The sequence below is a fragment of the Triticum aestivum genome, chromosome 7B, assembly GCF_018294505.1.
Source record: "Triticum aestivum cultivar Chinese Spring chromosome 7B, IWGSC CS RefSeq v2.1, whole genome shotgun sequence".
Taxonomy (NCBI): domain Eukaryota; kingdom Viridiplantae; phylum Streptophyta; class Magnoliopsida; order Poales; family Poaceae; genus Triticum; species Triticum aestivum.
The window spans coordinates 159767757-159779474 of record NC_057813.1 but is presented as its reverse complement, the minus strand read 5'-3'; the positions used below and the strand labels follow the sequence as shown (position 1 = coordinate 159779474).

General features: G+C 40.2%; 3 protein-coding genes across 3 annotated transcripts; all 3 read right to left on the bottom strand.

Moving 5' to 3' along the window:
* Positions 1 to 381: 381 nt before the first annotated feature.
* LOC123157796 (uncharacterized) lies at positions 382 to 4673 on the bottom strand. The gene is made up of 12 exons (XM_044575996.1): positions 4435 to 4673; positions 4144 to 4346; positions 3962 to 4033; positions 3782 to 3859; positions 2232 to 2384; positions 1840 to 2105; positions 1499 to 1667; positions 1293 to 1382; positions 1043 to 1174; positions 833 to 945; positions 581 to 758; positions 382 to 490 (listed from the first exon to the last, which is right to left on the bottom strand). The coding sequence occupies exons 1-12, from the start codon at positions 4478 to 4480 to the stop codon at positions 479 to 481; spliced, it is 1512 nt and encodes a 503-aa protein (XP_044431931.1). The 5' UTR covers positions 4481 to 4673; the 3' UTR covers positions 382 to 478.
* On the bottom strand, positions 4613 to 9318 carry LOC123157795 (uncharacterized). The gene is made up of 10 exons (XM_044575995.1): positions 9189 to 9318; positions 7176 to 7310; positions 7025 to 7084; positions 6879 to 6929; positions 5863 to 6516; positions 5593 to 5766; positions 5398 to 5505; positions 5116 to 5305; positions 4792 to 4982; positions 4613 to 4693 (listed from the first exon to the last, which is right to left on the bottom strand). Exons 2-10 carry the CDS (start codon positions 7302 to 7304, stop codon positions 4613 to 4615), a joined length of 1638 nt encoding a protein of 545 aa, XP_044431930.1. The 5' UTR covers positions 7305 to 7310; positions 9189 to 9318.
* Positions 9319 to 9734: 416 nt separating this feature from the next.
* On the bottom strand, positions 9735 to 11267 carry LOC123156166 (aspartyl protease family protein At5g10770-like). The gene is made up of 2 exons (XM_044574332.1): positions 11105 to 11267; positions 9735 to 10969 (listed from the first exon to the last, which is right to left on the bottom strand). The coding sequence occupies exons 1-2, from the start codon at positions 11265 to 11267 to the stop codon at positions 9735 to 9737; spliced, it is 1398 nt and encodes a 465-aa protein (XP_044430267.1).
* Between the last annotated feature and the right edge of the window lie 451 nt (positions 11268 to 11718).

Here is an 11718-nt window from a genome sequence, read left to right as displayed (position 1 = left end):
TAAGCCAACCATGCAACAACAAACAAACAGACAAAAAAATGATTAGAATATACTAAACACCCCAAAAAGGAAAAAACAAAAGCAAAAATAAATTGTTGGGTGGAAATTAACCTTGATAACCCAAGAACGTCCAACTACCGCTAAAGCAACCATGCTTAAAATGCATTAAAAAATAAAAAGTAAAATCAAAACAACCACAAAAGGAACAAAACAACAACATATAGAACAAAAAGAGACAATGAAACCATCCTCCTCATACTACTCTGTAAAAAAAAGTCACTAAATCACAACATTGAAAATCAAACAGCCGTCCAATACACCATACATGACATGAAGGCCAAAAAGTGTACAAAATTGTCGCATTTAATCACACTATTGGAAAAAAACAAGGCCAGCAGTACTACTATCTAAAAATCTCTCGAAATGCCTAGTTTTAAGCAAAGCCTTCAAATGCCGGACATGCATCTTCCAAGAACACCTAAGCCTTGACCTGTATAAAAAACATACTTTAAAACTACTTCAACAAGAATAAGACACATCAAACCAAAAATCAAAAGAAAAAGCATACAAAAAAACTCACATCATCAAAGAAGTGTGTGACAAAAGTCTTGTCGACACTGTTGAATCCACTAAAGTACAACTCATTTACCAATCTGATTGTTATGTTGTCAACATCGGATGCGCCAAACATATTGCCAATTGGGGTCCTAGGAGTCCAGTGCTTCAGGTGCATGACAGTAAAAACACCACAATCATCCCTGCAAAAGAAGAAAAACCGTGAAGATAATTGGACAAAAGACACCCCGAAAATGGAAAAAGCAAAAATACATACCAATTATTTTGCTGTGGAAGAGTAGGATACACAATGTCAAAATTCTCAAAGTCGATGCGCTTACGCAGCAAAGGAGTCACAAACTGGTCCCAGATTGTTATGAAGTTTGCAATCTAGATTGAAAAATGATGGAATAATAATGAGTGCAACAACACAACTAAAAAAAGTAAAAGTCATGAATAACTAAAAGGGAAAAATATGTTTGATTACCAATTTGTCACGGATTCCCAGGTGAAAATGATCCTTTGCCCCGTACAGAGAATCAAGAAATGCAAAGGCCCTCTCCTTCAAGCAAACAACAAAGGTAAACCAATGGTTCTCCTGTCCAATGGGAAAGAATAACTGCACACCAAAATCCAGACCAAATTAGACTTCAAACAAATTAAATTAAAAATGACTAAAAGAACAAAATACAATAACAAGATACACGAACTAAAAAATGAAGCAAAAAAGAACTAACCAGATTACTTCTCCACATTGGGAAAGCATTGTTAGCACCAGTGAAAGCGTTGCCTACAATGTCAACATCAGAGCCTCTCAGGATGGTTTCCTGAAAAAAAAGAGAATATAACTACAAAACTGAAAAACAAAAAGGAAGATAAAACCACAGTTAAAATGCTTAAAAAATGCCACAAAATAACAAAACAATGACACAATACAACATACCCCGATATAAGAGAAGAAGCAATGTTTCTTTGATACTAATGGGTGAGCTTGTTTGAACAGATAACGACAAACGCACAAAATGAAGAAATTATCCACATGTTCTCTTGACTTCAAAGTTGCAAGATTACGATAGCTACAGTAGGCTCGGTCATATCGAATTGCTTCATACCTATCAACAAAAAACCAAAGAAGAAATAAATTCACATTGGGAAATGAGGTAAAAGTAAGAACCTACTAAAATGACAGCTACAAACACTACTAGTCTAAAAAGAAATTCATACATTAGCATTTGATAAAGCATATAGAAAAAAGGAAAAGTACACAAGGCCAGCAAAACATACTTGCACCAACTTTCATGATTTCCAATTTGCACCATTGCTAGGTGGTGTCGCCTTTCTTTGACTGTGACAGGAAACTTGTTACCCTGAGCAACATAAGGATCCGAGTTAAATCTACCTGGTAAAACCATCCTGCGAGGTTGATGACCACCAGATGAACCACTAGAAAAAATGAAAGATGCGCCATCAGCTTTAGGAACTTGAGCAGGAGAGAGATCTCTAGAGGCATTCCCGGAAGACAAGATTTCTACTTCTGGACTAGCACCAGCCTGAAAAACATCACAAAAAAGAAGCATAAGGAAAATAAAAAAAGGATGAAAACAAAAGGAAACAGGATGACTAAATTATGAAAAATATAAACACAATAGAAAAAGCAAAAGAGAAAATGACATTACCTTTTGATTCTTAGGGAAACGACTAGTTGATTGAGCTTCTACCAAGTTGAAGTTGTTAAGCTTGTTGTAAGCAGCATCATTAGATCTTGAAAGGTCCTTGCATCTATCAACAAAACTAGAACTCCCCACAATTTGAACATCGTCTACTGCCTTCTACAAACATTGAAGAAAAACAATTAGATTAAGAGATGCAATAACTAACTGTGCTGCAACTACCAACAGAGACACCAAAAACTATAGTGTAAAAAACTCTACTCAATTACTATAAGCTCATAAAAATTACGGTGTAGAACACTACACAATTACAGCGTAGACGCTGTGCTTAATTACAGTGCAAAACTCTAAGAAAATACAGGGTCAAAAAGTCTAGGAAACATACACTGTAATCCCCACCAAAAATACAGTCCACACAAAAAACAGGGCATAAAATTCTGCTGATTTTTACATTGTAAACCCTAGGGATACATTTCAAAAATACAGTGTAAACCTCTACCAAAATATAGTGTAAAAGCCTCAGAAATTACATTGCAGAATTACAGTATCCAAACACACAACTTACAGTGTAAAACTCTACTTAAATACAGTGTGAAGTCCTGAAAAACTACATTCTCAGCCATACTCAACCCTACTCAAATTACAGTACTAAAACACACAACTTACACCGTAAAACTATGGATAATTACATATAAAATAATGCAAAACAAACAGCCCCCAAACCATACATTTCAAAGAAAAAATACAGTGTAAACCTCTACCAAACTACAGTGTAAAAGCCTCAGAAATTACATTGCAGAATAACAGTATCCAAACACACAACTTACAGTGTAAAACTCTACTTAATTACAGTGTAAAGTTCTGAAAAAATACATTGTCAGCCATACTCAAATTACAGTACTAAAACACACAACTTACACTGTAAAACTATGGATAATTACATAGAAAATAAAGCAAAACAAACAGCCCCCCCAAACCATACATTTGAAGGAAGAAATACAGTGTAAACCTCTACCAAACTACAGTGTAAAAGCCTCAGGAATTACATTGCAGAATTACAGTATCCAAACACACAACTTACAGTGTAAAACTCTACTTAATGACGGTGTAAAATTCTGAAAAACTACATTGTCAGCCATACTCACATTACAGTACTAGACACACAACTTACACTGTAAAACCTATGGATAATTACATAGACAGTAATGCAAAACAAACAACCCCCAAACCATATAATTCAAGGAAAAACTATAGGTATTACATTACAAAAATTCTGGAGATTTTGCACTCAACAAAATTGCAGACATTCAATATCATGCTAGCTACAATATAAAACTTCATCGAGCTAAGTCAACCACACAAATGCAAAGTCAAACATACTTACAGTGGACTACACACACATACATTACAGAGTCATCATGCAAAAAAAAACTCACAAAAGGCGGAATACAAATTAAACACAGAGATAAAGTGAGAATCAAAGACGAAAAGCATACAAAAAAACATGGCAGAAAACAAATCAATGAACAAAAATCAAAAAAGGGAAAACACCAAACCTGATCATTAATGTGGCTTGAGGAGAAATTTGACTTTGAAACTACAGAAGAAGGCAACTTCACCATTTCAATGCAAATCTATCAACAAAAAAATGAAGGGACAAACATAAAATTAGAAGTAAAAAAACAAAAAACTCCTACTAAACGAGAAGACAAGACTTAAAATTCAGAAACAATTACCTCATCATTCGCATGATCAATCGAACTCAAGAATCGTTCAACAACGTACTGAGAGCACTCAACATCATCTACCTGATATAAAAACAAATGAAACATACAAAATCAATACTGAAAAAAACAAGGAAAAACGAATGAAACAAAAAAATAGCATAAAATGACAACACAAAGAGGTAGATGCTAACCACGTTACGGAACCGCTGCGTCAAACGAGTCGGAACTAGAGGTGACAGTCCACCAACAGAAGAGATACCCTCTTTAACTTTCAGCTGTTCAATGGAATCTTCAGGATGCGATTGGACACCAAGAGAGCGACTGAATTCAGCAGAAGTTGGTTTTGGGAAATCATTGACAACAACCTTGGGCTCACACTTCTTATCAAGACCGACTGCACAAAAAACACAAAAAAGATGGTCGTCTACAAACAAAAACAAAAATGAAAACTATGCCCCGGAAATAAATAAACAAAAAATTACCTGACTGCATCAACGAAGAACCAACAGCAAGAAGTGGACACTGCATTGTTGAAGGGGATACACCTACAAAATGAAAACAAACAGGAAAACAAGAACAACAAGAAAAAACTAAAAAAGAAGAACCCACGGGAGAACACAAAAAAAAAGAAAAAAAGAAACAGAAGTGGAAAGATCAAACCTATAGCATAGAAGCACTTTTTGCGCAAGATAGAGGAGCTACTGGAATTGCACCTTCAACATTAGCTTCGTTCACCACACTCTATCAAAACAAAAACACAAAAATGATTAGTAAAAAAATGCATCAAACAAATAAAAAACATAAAACTGTTGTTACTAGACAAATACCTCAACACACACCTTAGGAGCTGGAGATGAGCTAGATAATGCTACTGGATTGACAAAATCCCCATCCAAAATAACACCAGCAGCAAAATTAGAAGCTTCGTTCAAATTGGGGATTGGGGACTGAACTTGGGAAGACGGCTTTTCGACAACATTTTCAAAGTTTCTTTCAGCAATAAAAGAATGAATAGAAACAGACTTTTTGCCTTCAAAAAAGGGATAAAGAAACAAACACTAAACATGAGCAAACAACAAACAAGTCATATAATAAAAATTTACATAAAAAATCAGAAAATAAAGACAAAATCAAAAGAGAAACATTAAGGAAAAGAAACTAACCAAAAGAGAAGTTGCTCAGAGATTGAAATTCGCTTGGAGAAAATTTTGGTGTAGCAATAGATTTTGCAATCAATGGTGAGTTTGCTATGCAATCAATAATATCAATTACAAGTGATTCTGACCATTCTACAAATAGCTTAGGCTTGTCCTTGTTCCTATCTTTAACAAGGTCTATAACTACTTGAGCAGCCTGAAAAAGAAAAAGAATAGAGTAAACCCGCAAGAATAAAACAAAAGAAAAGAATAAAAGGCAAAAAAGAGCATAATCATAACTATGCTAACCTCTAACCCAAAACGAGCACAAAATGATTTCTGGACGTTCATTTCGAAAAGTTTGGCATTGCAAAAGGGAACATCACCATCCTTGCTTGCTGAAAATTTGTCGATAGACTGCTACAATGACAAAAAAAAGTTGTCATCGCAAACATACAGAGACACTAACATAAAAAAACAAAAAAGAGAAATCAAAAGACCAACCTGCGGATGAACTGAAGCACACAGCTGCTTTAGAGGCCTCTTACCAAAAGAGTGGCTATTGTTTCTATCAAGCTCTGAAAATTGCTTAACTTTGTTGCCTCTCCAGGCTAGGATGCGAGGCTTTACATCAGAAACAGAGTGAAGACCGAAATTGAGTTGGTCAAGGTAACAAACCTGGAAACATAAGAACAAAAGAAAAGATTAAAATGACTATAACAACACAAATCAAACTAAAAAACAAAAAAAGAGAAAAACAATAACAAGACTTACAGCAAAAGCGTAGTGACAACCGCCAAACGTCACTGATCTTTTGGAAGCAACTTTAGTGGAATCCTTGAACTTTTTTATGGAACTCAACAGCCACTCATAAACAAATTTTGACAGATCATAGTTACGCACAGAAGGACAATCCCGGAAGATGTGAAGGTACTTTGGGCTAGGACTGAGGCTAGAGTTGGGACAAAGGAATGATGAAAAAGCAACAATCATGAAACAGATAAAGACATCTTCATCAGGCAACTCGACTTCGGTTGATTTTAGCTTGTTGGCAAAGAAGGACACGGGAGGAATACTGGTCAAGTTGAAGTGAGAGAGGATAAAATCACGGCCAGATTCAGCATCACACACAAGTGGCTCACCATCTACTGGAAGGTCAAGGATGTCATGAATATCATACTTGGTCATTGGGATAAATTTCTTTTTGAGCTGGAATTCAGATGAAAGGACATCAAACCTACTGGCGAGCCACTTCACTAACCTAAGGGGCACCTCAGTCCTAACAAACTCTAAGAGACAGCCCATGCCATATCTCTGGACAACATCTCGATACCTAGAACATAGACCATCAACAACACCAGAGAAGAACTTCCCAGAATATCTAGTGAAAGTAGCACAAGTAGGGTAATCACTAGAGCGTTTCTGCCTCTACAAAAGCAACAAAATAGAAGCACCATATCAACCACTCAAAAAATAATTACTTCACATTACTATTACTAAGTACAAAAAAATATTTTACAAATACATCAAAAAATAAAGCTACTAAAATAATTGGATTTACACTAGAAAATAACAAAAACAACATGAGTGAAAACACATATCAAACCAGACAAAAAATAGCTTCAGATTACTATTACTTAATACAAAAAGAACATTGCAATACATTCAAAAAATGCAGTTACTAATAATTGGACTAGCACTACAAAAAAAATCATTAAGATAGAACTTCAAGCATTTTTCTGTTCAGAAAGTAAAAACTGCTGAAAACAAAAAAGAAAATATGAACTAACCACATTCCTCCTTGAAGCAGATGATAATTTCCTCTTGAGGCATTTTACTTTCTGAAAACATAAGAAAAACACACACTATCACGCATCAGAAAAAATGTAAAAAAATGAAAACAAGAATAAAAAGTCCTAGATGAAATAAAACATACTCGGTTGAGATAGAACTTCAGAAGAGCTTTGTCAAGCCCTCCTTCATCACCAGATAATCCCTGCAGAAAAAACCAATAAAAAAATAAGACAACCCAAGAAAATGAAGGTCAAAAAAACTAAAATAAAAAGAAGCAGAAAGTAAATAAATACCATAGACACAGGGAAAGAACCATCTTCTGCAAAATCATTAGGCACAAATCCTTCACCTCCAGAATCATCACTATCTAAAGATGAAACTACAGGGACATCCCAATTACAAGCTTTCCGTAGCTTGCCCATTTAAACCTAAAAAAAAGGAAAAAACAAAAACATAAGTAACAGTGAAAAAGTATCCAATTAAAACTCAAAAATACAATGTAAGTATACAACATAATGCACTGCCATTACACTGTAAAAACTAGCACAACTACATTAAAAGCATTGGACAAAAAATATGATGTAATTACAGTATAAACCTAGCACAATTACACTGCAAAACCAGCACAGCTGCACTGTAAGTATTGAACAAAAATTACACTATGATTGCACTGTAAAAACTAGCACAAGTACAGTGTAAAACCTAACAGAAATTGCATTGTAAACACTAGCACAACTGCACTGTGTATTGGACAAAAAATACAATGTAATTACAGTGTAAAACTAGCACAACTACACTGTAAGTAAGGGACAAAAAAGCAATATAATTACAGTGTAAAACTAGCACAAACTACACTGTAATTTTACAAAAAACACTGATATTATACTGTAAAAACTACCACAATTACAGTGCAAAAACAAACAGGGATTACACCGTAAGACTAGCGCCATTATACTGTAAAAATGAGTAGATTTGCAATGTAAAACTAGCACAACTGCACTGTGATTATTGGACAACTACACTGAGATTACAGTGTAAAACTAAGCACAATTACACTGAAATAAAAAAATAAGTACACTGAGATTACACTGCACAAACTAGCACAATTACATTGTAAAAGGCTAGCACAATTATAATGTAGAATGAGTGCATTTACACTGCAAAACTACCACACACAAAAAAAACACTGTAAAACCTAGGAGACATTACATTGAAATACTGGGACAAAATGGACACACAAAGTCAGAAAAATACACTAAAATTACACTAAAAGGGGGAAATACTGAAACTATGACATGAACTACAGAACAAAACAACAACACTCGAATATACTAAACCAACAGTCAACACTGGCATGACACAAAAAAAACACTAAGAAAATAAACTCAAAAATCATGACATCCCTGAAAAGTAAACAATCATGGCACAAAATGGGGATGAAAACCTACATATAGCAGGCAATTCCCAACCTGCAGAAAAAGCTTGACAAAGAGCAACAAACAATAGACAACATCAACAAAAACGAGAAACATTACAAGATGACCAAAATTCAGAGGCTACAAAAACTACAAACAACAACTCGGTCTTCAGAAACATTAGCTTTAGGATCCATCGCTGAAACCTATTGCCTACAACGCCTACTCCCACATCGCTGAAAACATTTGGGCTGGGTCCACAACAAAAACATAAGGCAAAGGCGCAGTGAACAAATCAATAAAACTCTACAGGACAAACAGTGCACAGCAGAACTTCATGCACATACTGCAGCCCCTTGATCTTAGATACACTCACATAATGGTAGAAAAAACATAAAAACAAGCATCAAAAATACATGAAAGTGCACAGCAAAAAATGAACAAAAAATACAGATAGATTACTTAATAAAACCACCGAAATGGACAACATGGGACAAAGACAACACAAAACTAGATGAAATTCAGGCACTATGACCACAACTCGAACTACAGCCACAAGCTACAGGATCCGCTGCTGAAAACTAACAACAACTACGCGTACATCCACAACACCTACAGAAAACTAACCTCTGCGCCTACCTACACATCAACAACTAGAACGCACGCCGGACGCTCCTCCACAAAATCTGCAGGAACACACAGATCACGCGGGTGGAAACCTACGGGTGACACAACTAGATCCTACCAGATACCACTCGCGCGCCCATGGCGAACTAGAAAAACCACGGCAGCAACATACACATCCCGCGAACCCCCGAAAATCACATGGATCTGAAGCTACAGGGCCACAAAAAGTAAGGGCAAACGGCGCGAGAAGGCAAGGAAACATACCGGCGCAGCTGCGGGCGACGAGAACGAAGACGCTGCCGTCAAAATCCTCCGGCGGCTGAGCTCCAAATCGCCATGAAATGGGGAATCGCCTCCAGGAATCGCCTCGCCCTCCGCCGCCGCTCGAGCTCTCACTCCCTCTGCCTTATCCAAATGGGAAAGGGGAACAACACCCCGCTCCAAATTCAAAAGGGACAAAAACCTACAGTGCCCACCGGTTCAGCCGGGTCGAGGAAAAACGGGCGGATCCAGAAAACCGCGCCCGATAAACAAAACCGACCCGAAAACCAACACAAAAAAAGCAGGACCGAGCACGAATCTCGACGCGAGATCAAACGGATAGAAATTCGAACGTCGGCGAATTACAAAACAGTCGACTGTAAATTAGCAAAACCGTTGTTTATTCATTCCTGGGAAGGATACAACTCCACTCCACAGTTACATACGAGTACGTGACTTATGATTCTTATTACATGGGCGCTCATTTGTGAAGCAGGCAAAATGAGAAGCCCGAAATACTATGCATAGATGCATCATGCACGTTGGTAATCAGCAGCGGCGGGGAATTAACCCAACCTTTCCTCCGAGCACGTCATAGACCACCTCCGTCATCCCCTGCGCCAAGGTCCCGATCACCGCAACCACCGGCTCCAGGGTGCGCGCCGCGGCGAACGCGAGGCACCCCACAGAGAAGTGGTTCTCGGGGTCCTTGAAGTACATGAAGTTCTCGATGTCAAGGTCCATGGTCGCCCCGCCCTTGAAGCGGAGCGTGACATCCGGCAGGATCATGGAGCTCAAGCCGGTGAAGTCGTAGCACGTGTCGAGATCACCCAACGGCGGCGCCAGGCGGTACGGCCTCATCCACCCCTTGAATTGCTCGCGAAGGACCGCGTAGACGTCCGGCCTCAGGTAGGTGAACGTGGTGTGCAGTTCGAACACCGTGTCACCAACGAGTTTGATGGGCGGGATCTTCAGGTCCTGGCCGGCGATGGAGAAACCGACGAGCTGGACAGAGTAGAGGTTCGGGTGGAGGGCCTTGCTCCGCAGGGTGGCGTAGGTCACGTTATGGCCGGCGAGCTCCGGCCGGGCGCCGCCGACGGAGAGGAAGCCGATGGAGTCGGCGTACGACGGCAGGCAGTAGGAGAAGGCCACCGTGGCCCGAGACGGAGCCACCCGGGATGCCAGCGAGTGCCTGTCCCGGCTGAGGTCGAGGATGCCGGACGAGCCGTCCCCCGATCTGGCGGCCATCTCCAGGCAAAAGAACCTGAACTTATCTACGATAACCGACCGCGTGAGCGTGAGCGTGTCGGTCACGAAGGTGGCATTTTGCAGCCCGTTTTTCCAGTTGAGTGTGCGCGTGCAGCGGCGTCCCTTGCACTCGCTTACGTCGCAGTCCGGCGAGCCGCACGGGACGTGGACTAGGGAGGTGGACTTGGACGGATCGAAAGCACGGGGGCACGGCGCGCCACGGGCCACGGCGCACGGCTTGCACTGGAGCAGCGTGGCTCCCGCGGAGGCGCTGCCCGTGTCGAACCCCACGTGGAACTTCTGCACCGGCGTACCGAAGCCGACGGCGACGTGGTACTCGGACGCGCCCGGCAAAGCCGCCAGTGGAGTGCCGGTCGAGGGGATCGTCACACCAGACTTCCCGAAGAGCGTGCTTAGGCGGAGGGCGTCGCGGTCGAAGGTGTCGTCGACCGAGGGCTTGCTTTGGTCCAAGCCGGCGCCAGAAGGAGAGCACGCGCTCCGGCGATGCATTACAGGCAGCGGCCCCCCGTCATCACCTGAAAAAGTACAGGCAAGTTAATTGGTCAATGCCGGGAATGACGAGACAACAATGACCAACTCATTATTTCATTTTGCATGCATGCATGCAAGCACGTTCTGTTGCAGAGGTTAATTTGTGTGAAATACTTCACCGGAATGGATGGGCGAGCAGCTCGGCGGAACCCTTGAATCCTGGGATGAACGGAGGACGACATGCGTTCCACCGTGGGAGTAGCTGGTGGTGTGGTAAGAGCTGCCAAGCTGGGGAGCAAGAAGAAGCAGGCAGATGAGCAGAGAGGGAATAGAACAAGCCATTTTCGCTGGGCAACTCATAAAAACTCGCGATATATATAGGGGGGCCTGGAGCATTGTTCTTGTTGTGCTCTCGCGTGTGGTGTGTTGGCGAGGGGTCATACAAAATGCGAAAATGCATGGTCATACGAAAACCATACGTACTGGCTGATGTGGCAACTGGCAAACATCTGGTTGAGCAGTTATTAATCCACTAGAAACATGGAGTTATTTGGTCAGGTAGTTTTCCTTTCTTATATTCTCATGCGTTAGGCCCAAAGGTTTCCGCACAAGGTTTTAACGCCCGCGAGAGACTGCCATGGAATTCCAGCTAGGGAGGTTAAAATTGCTTAGCTGGCGCAGTAAGACTGCCAACATCTGTGTCGATCAGTTTCTTCATTGTAAGTTGCAAAACGTTGCATTTTCATGTTTGTACACTAACAGCTCGACACACCTAAGGCAGGTTAGCTCCGAC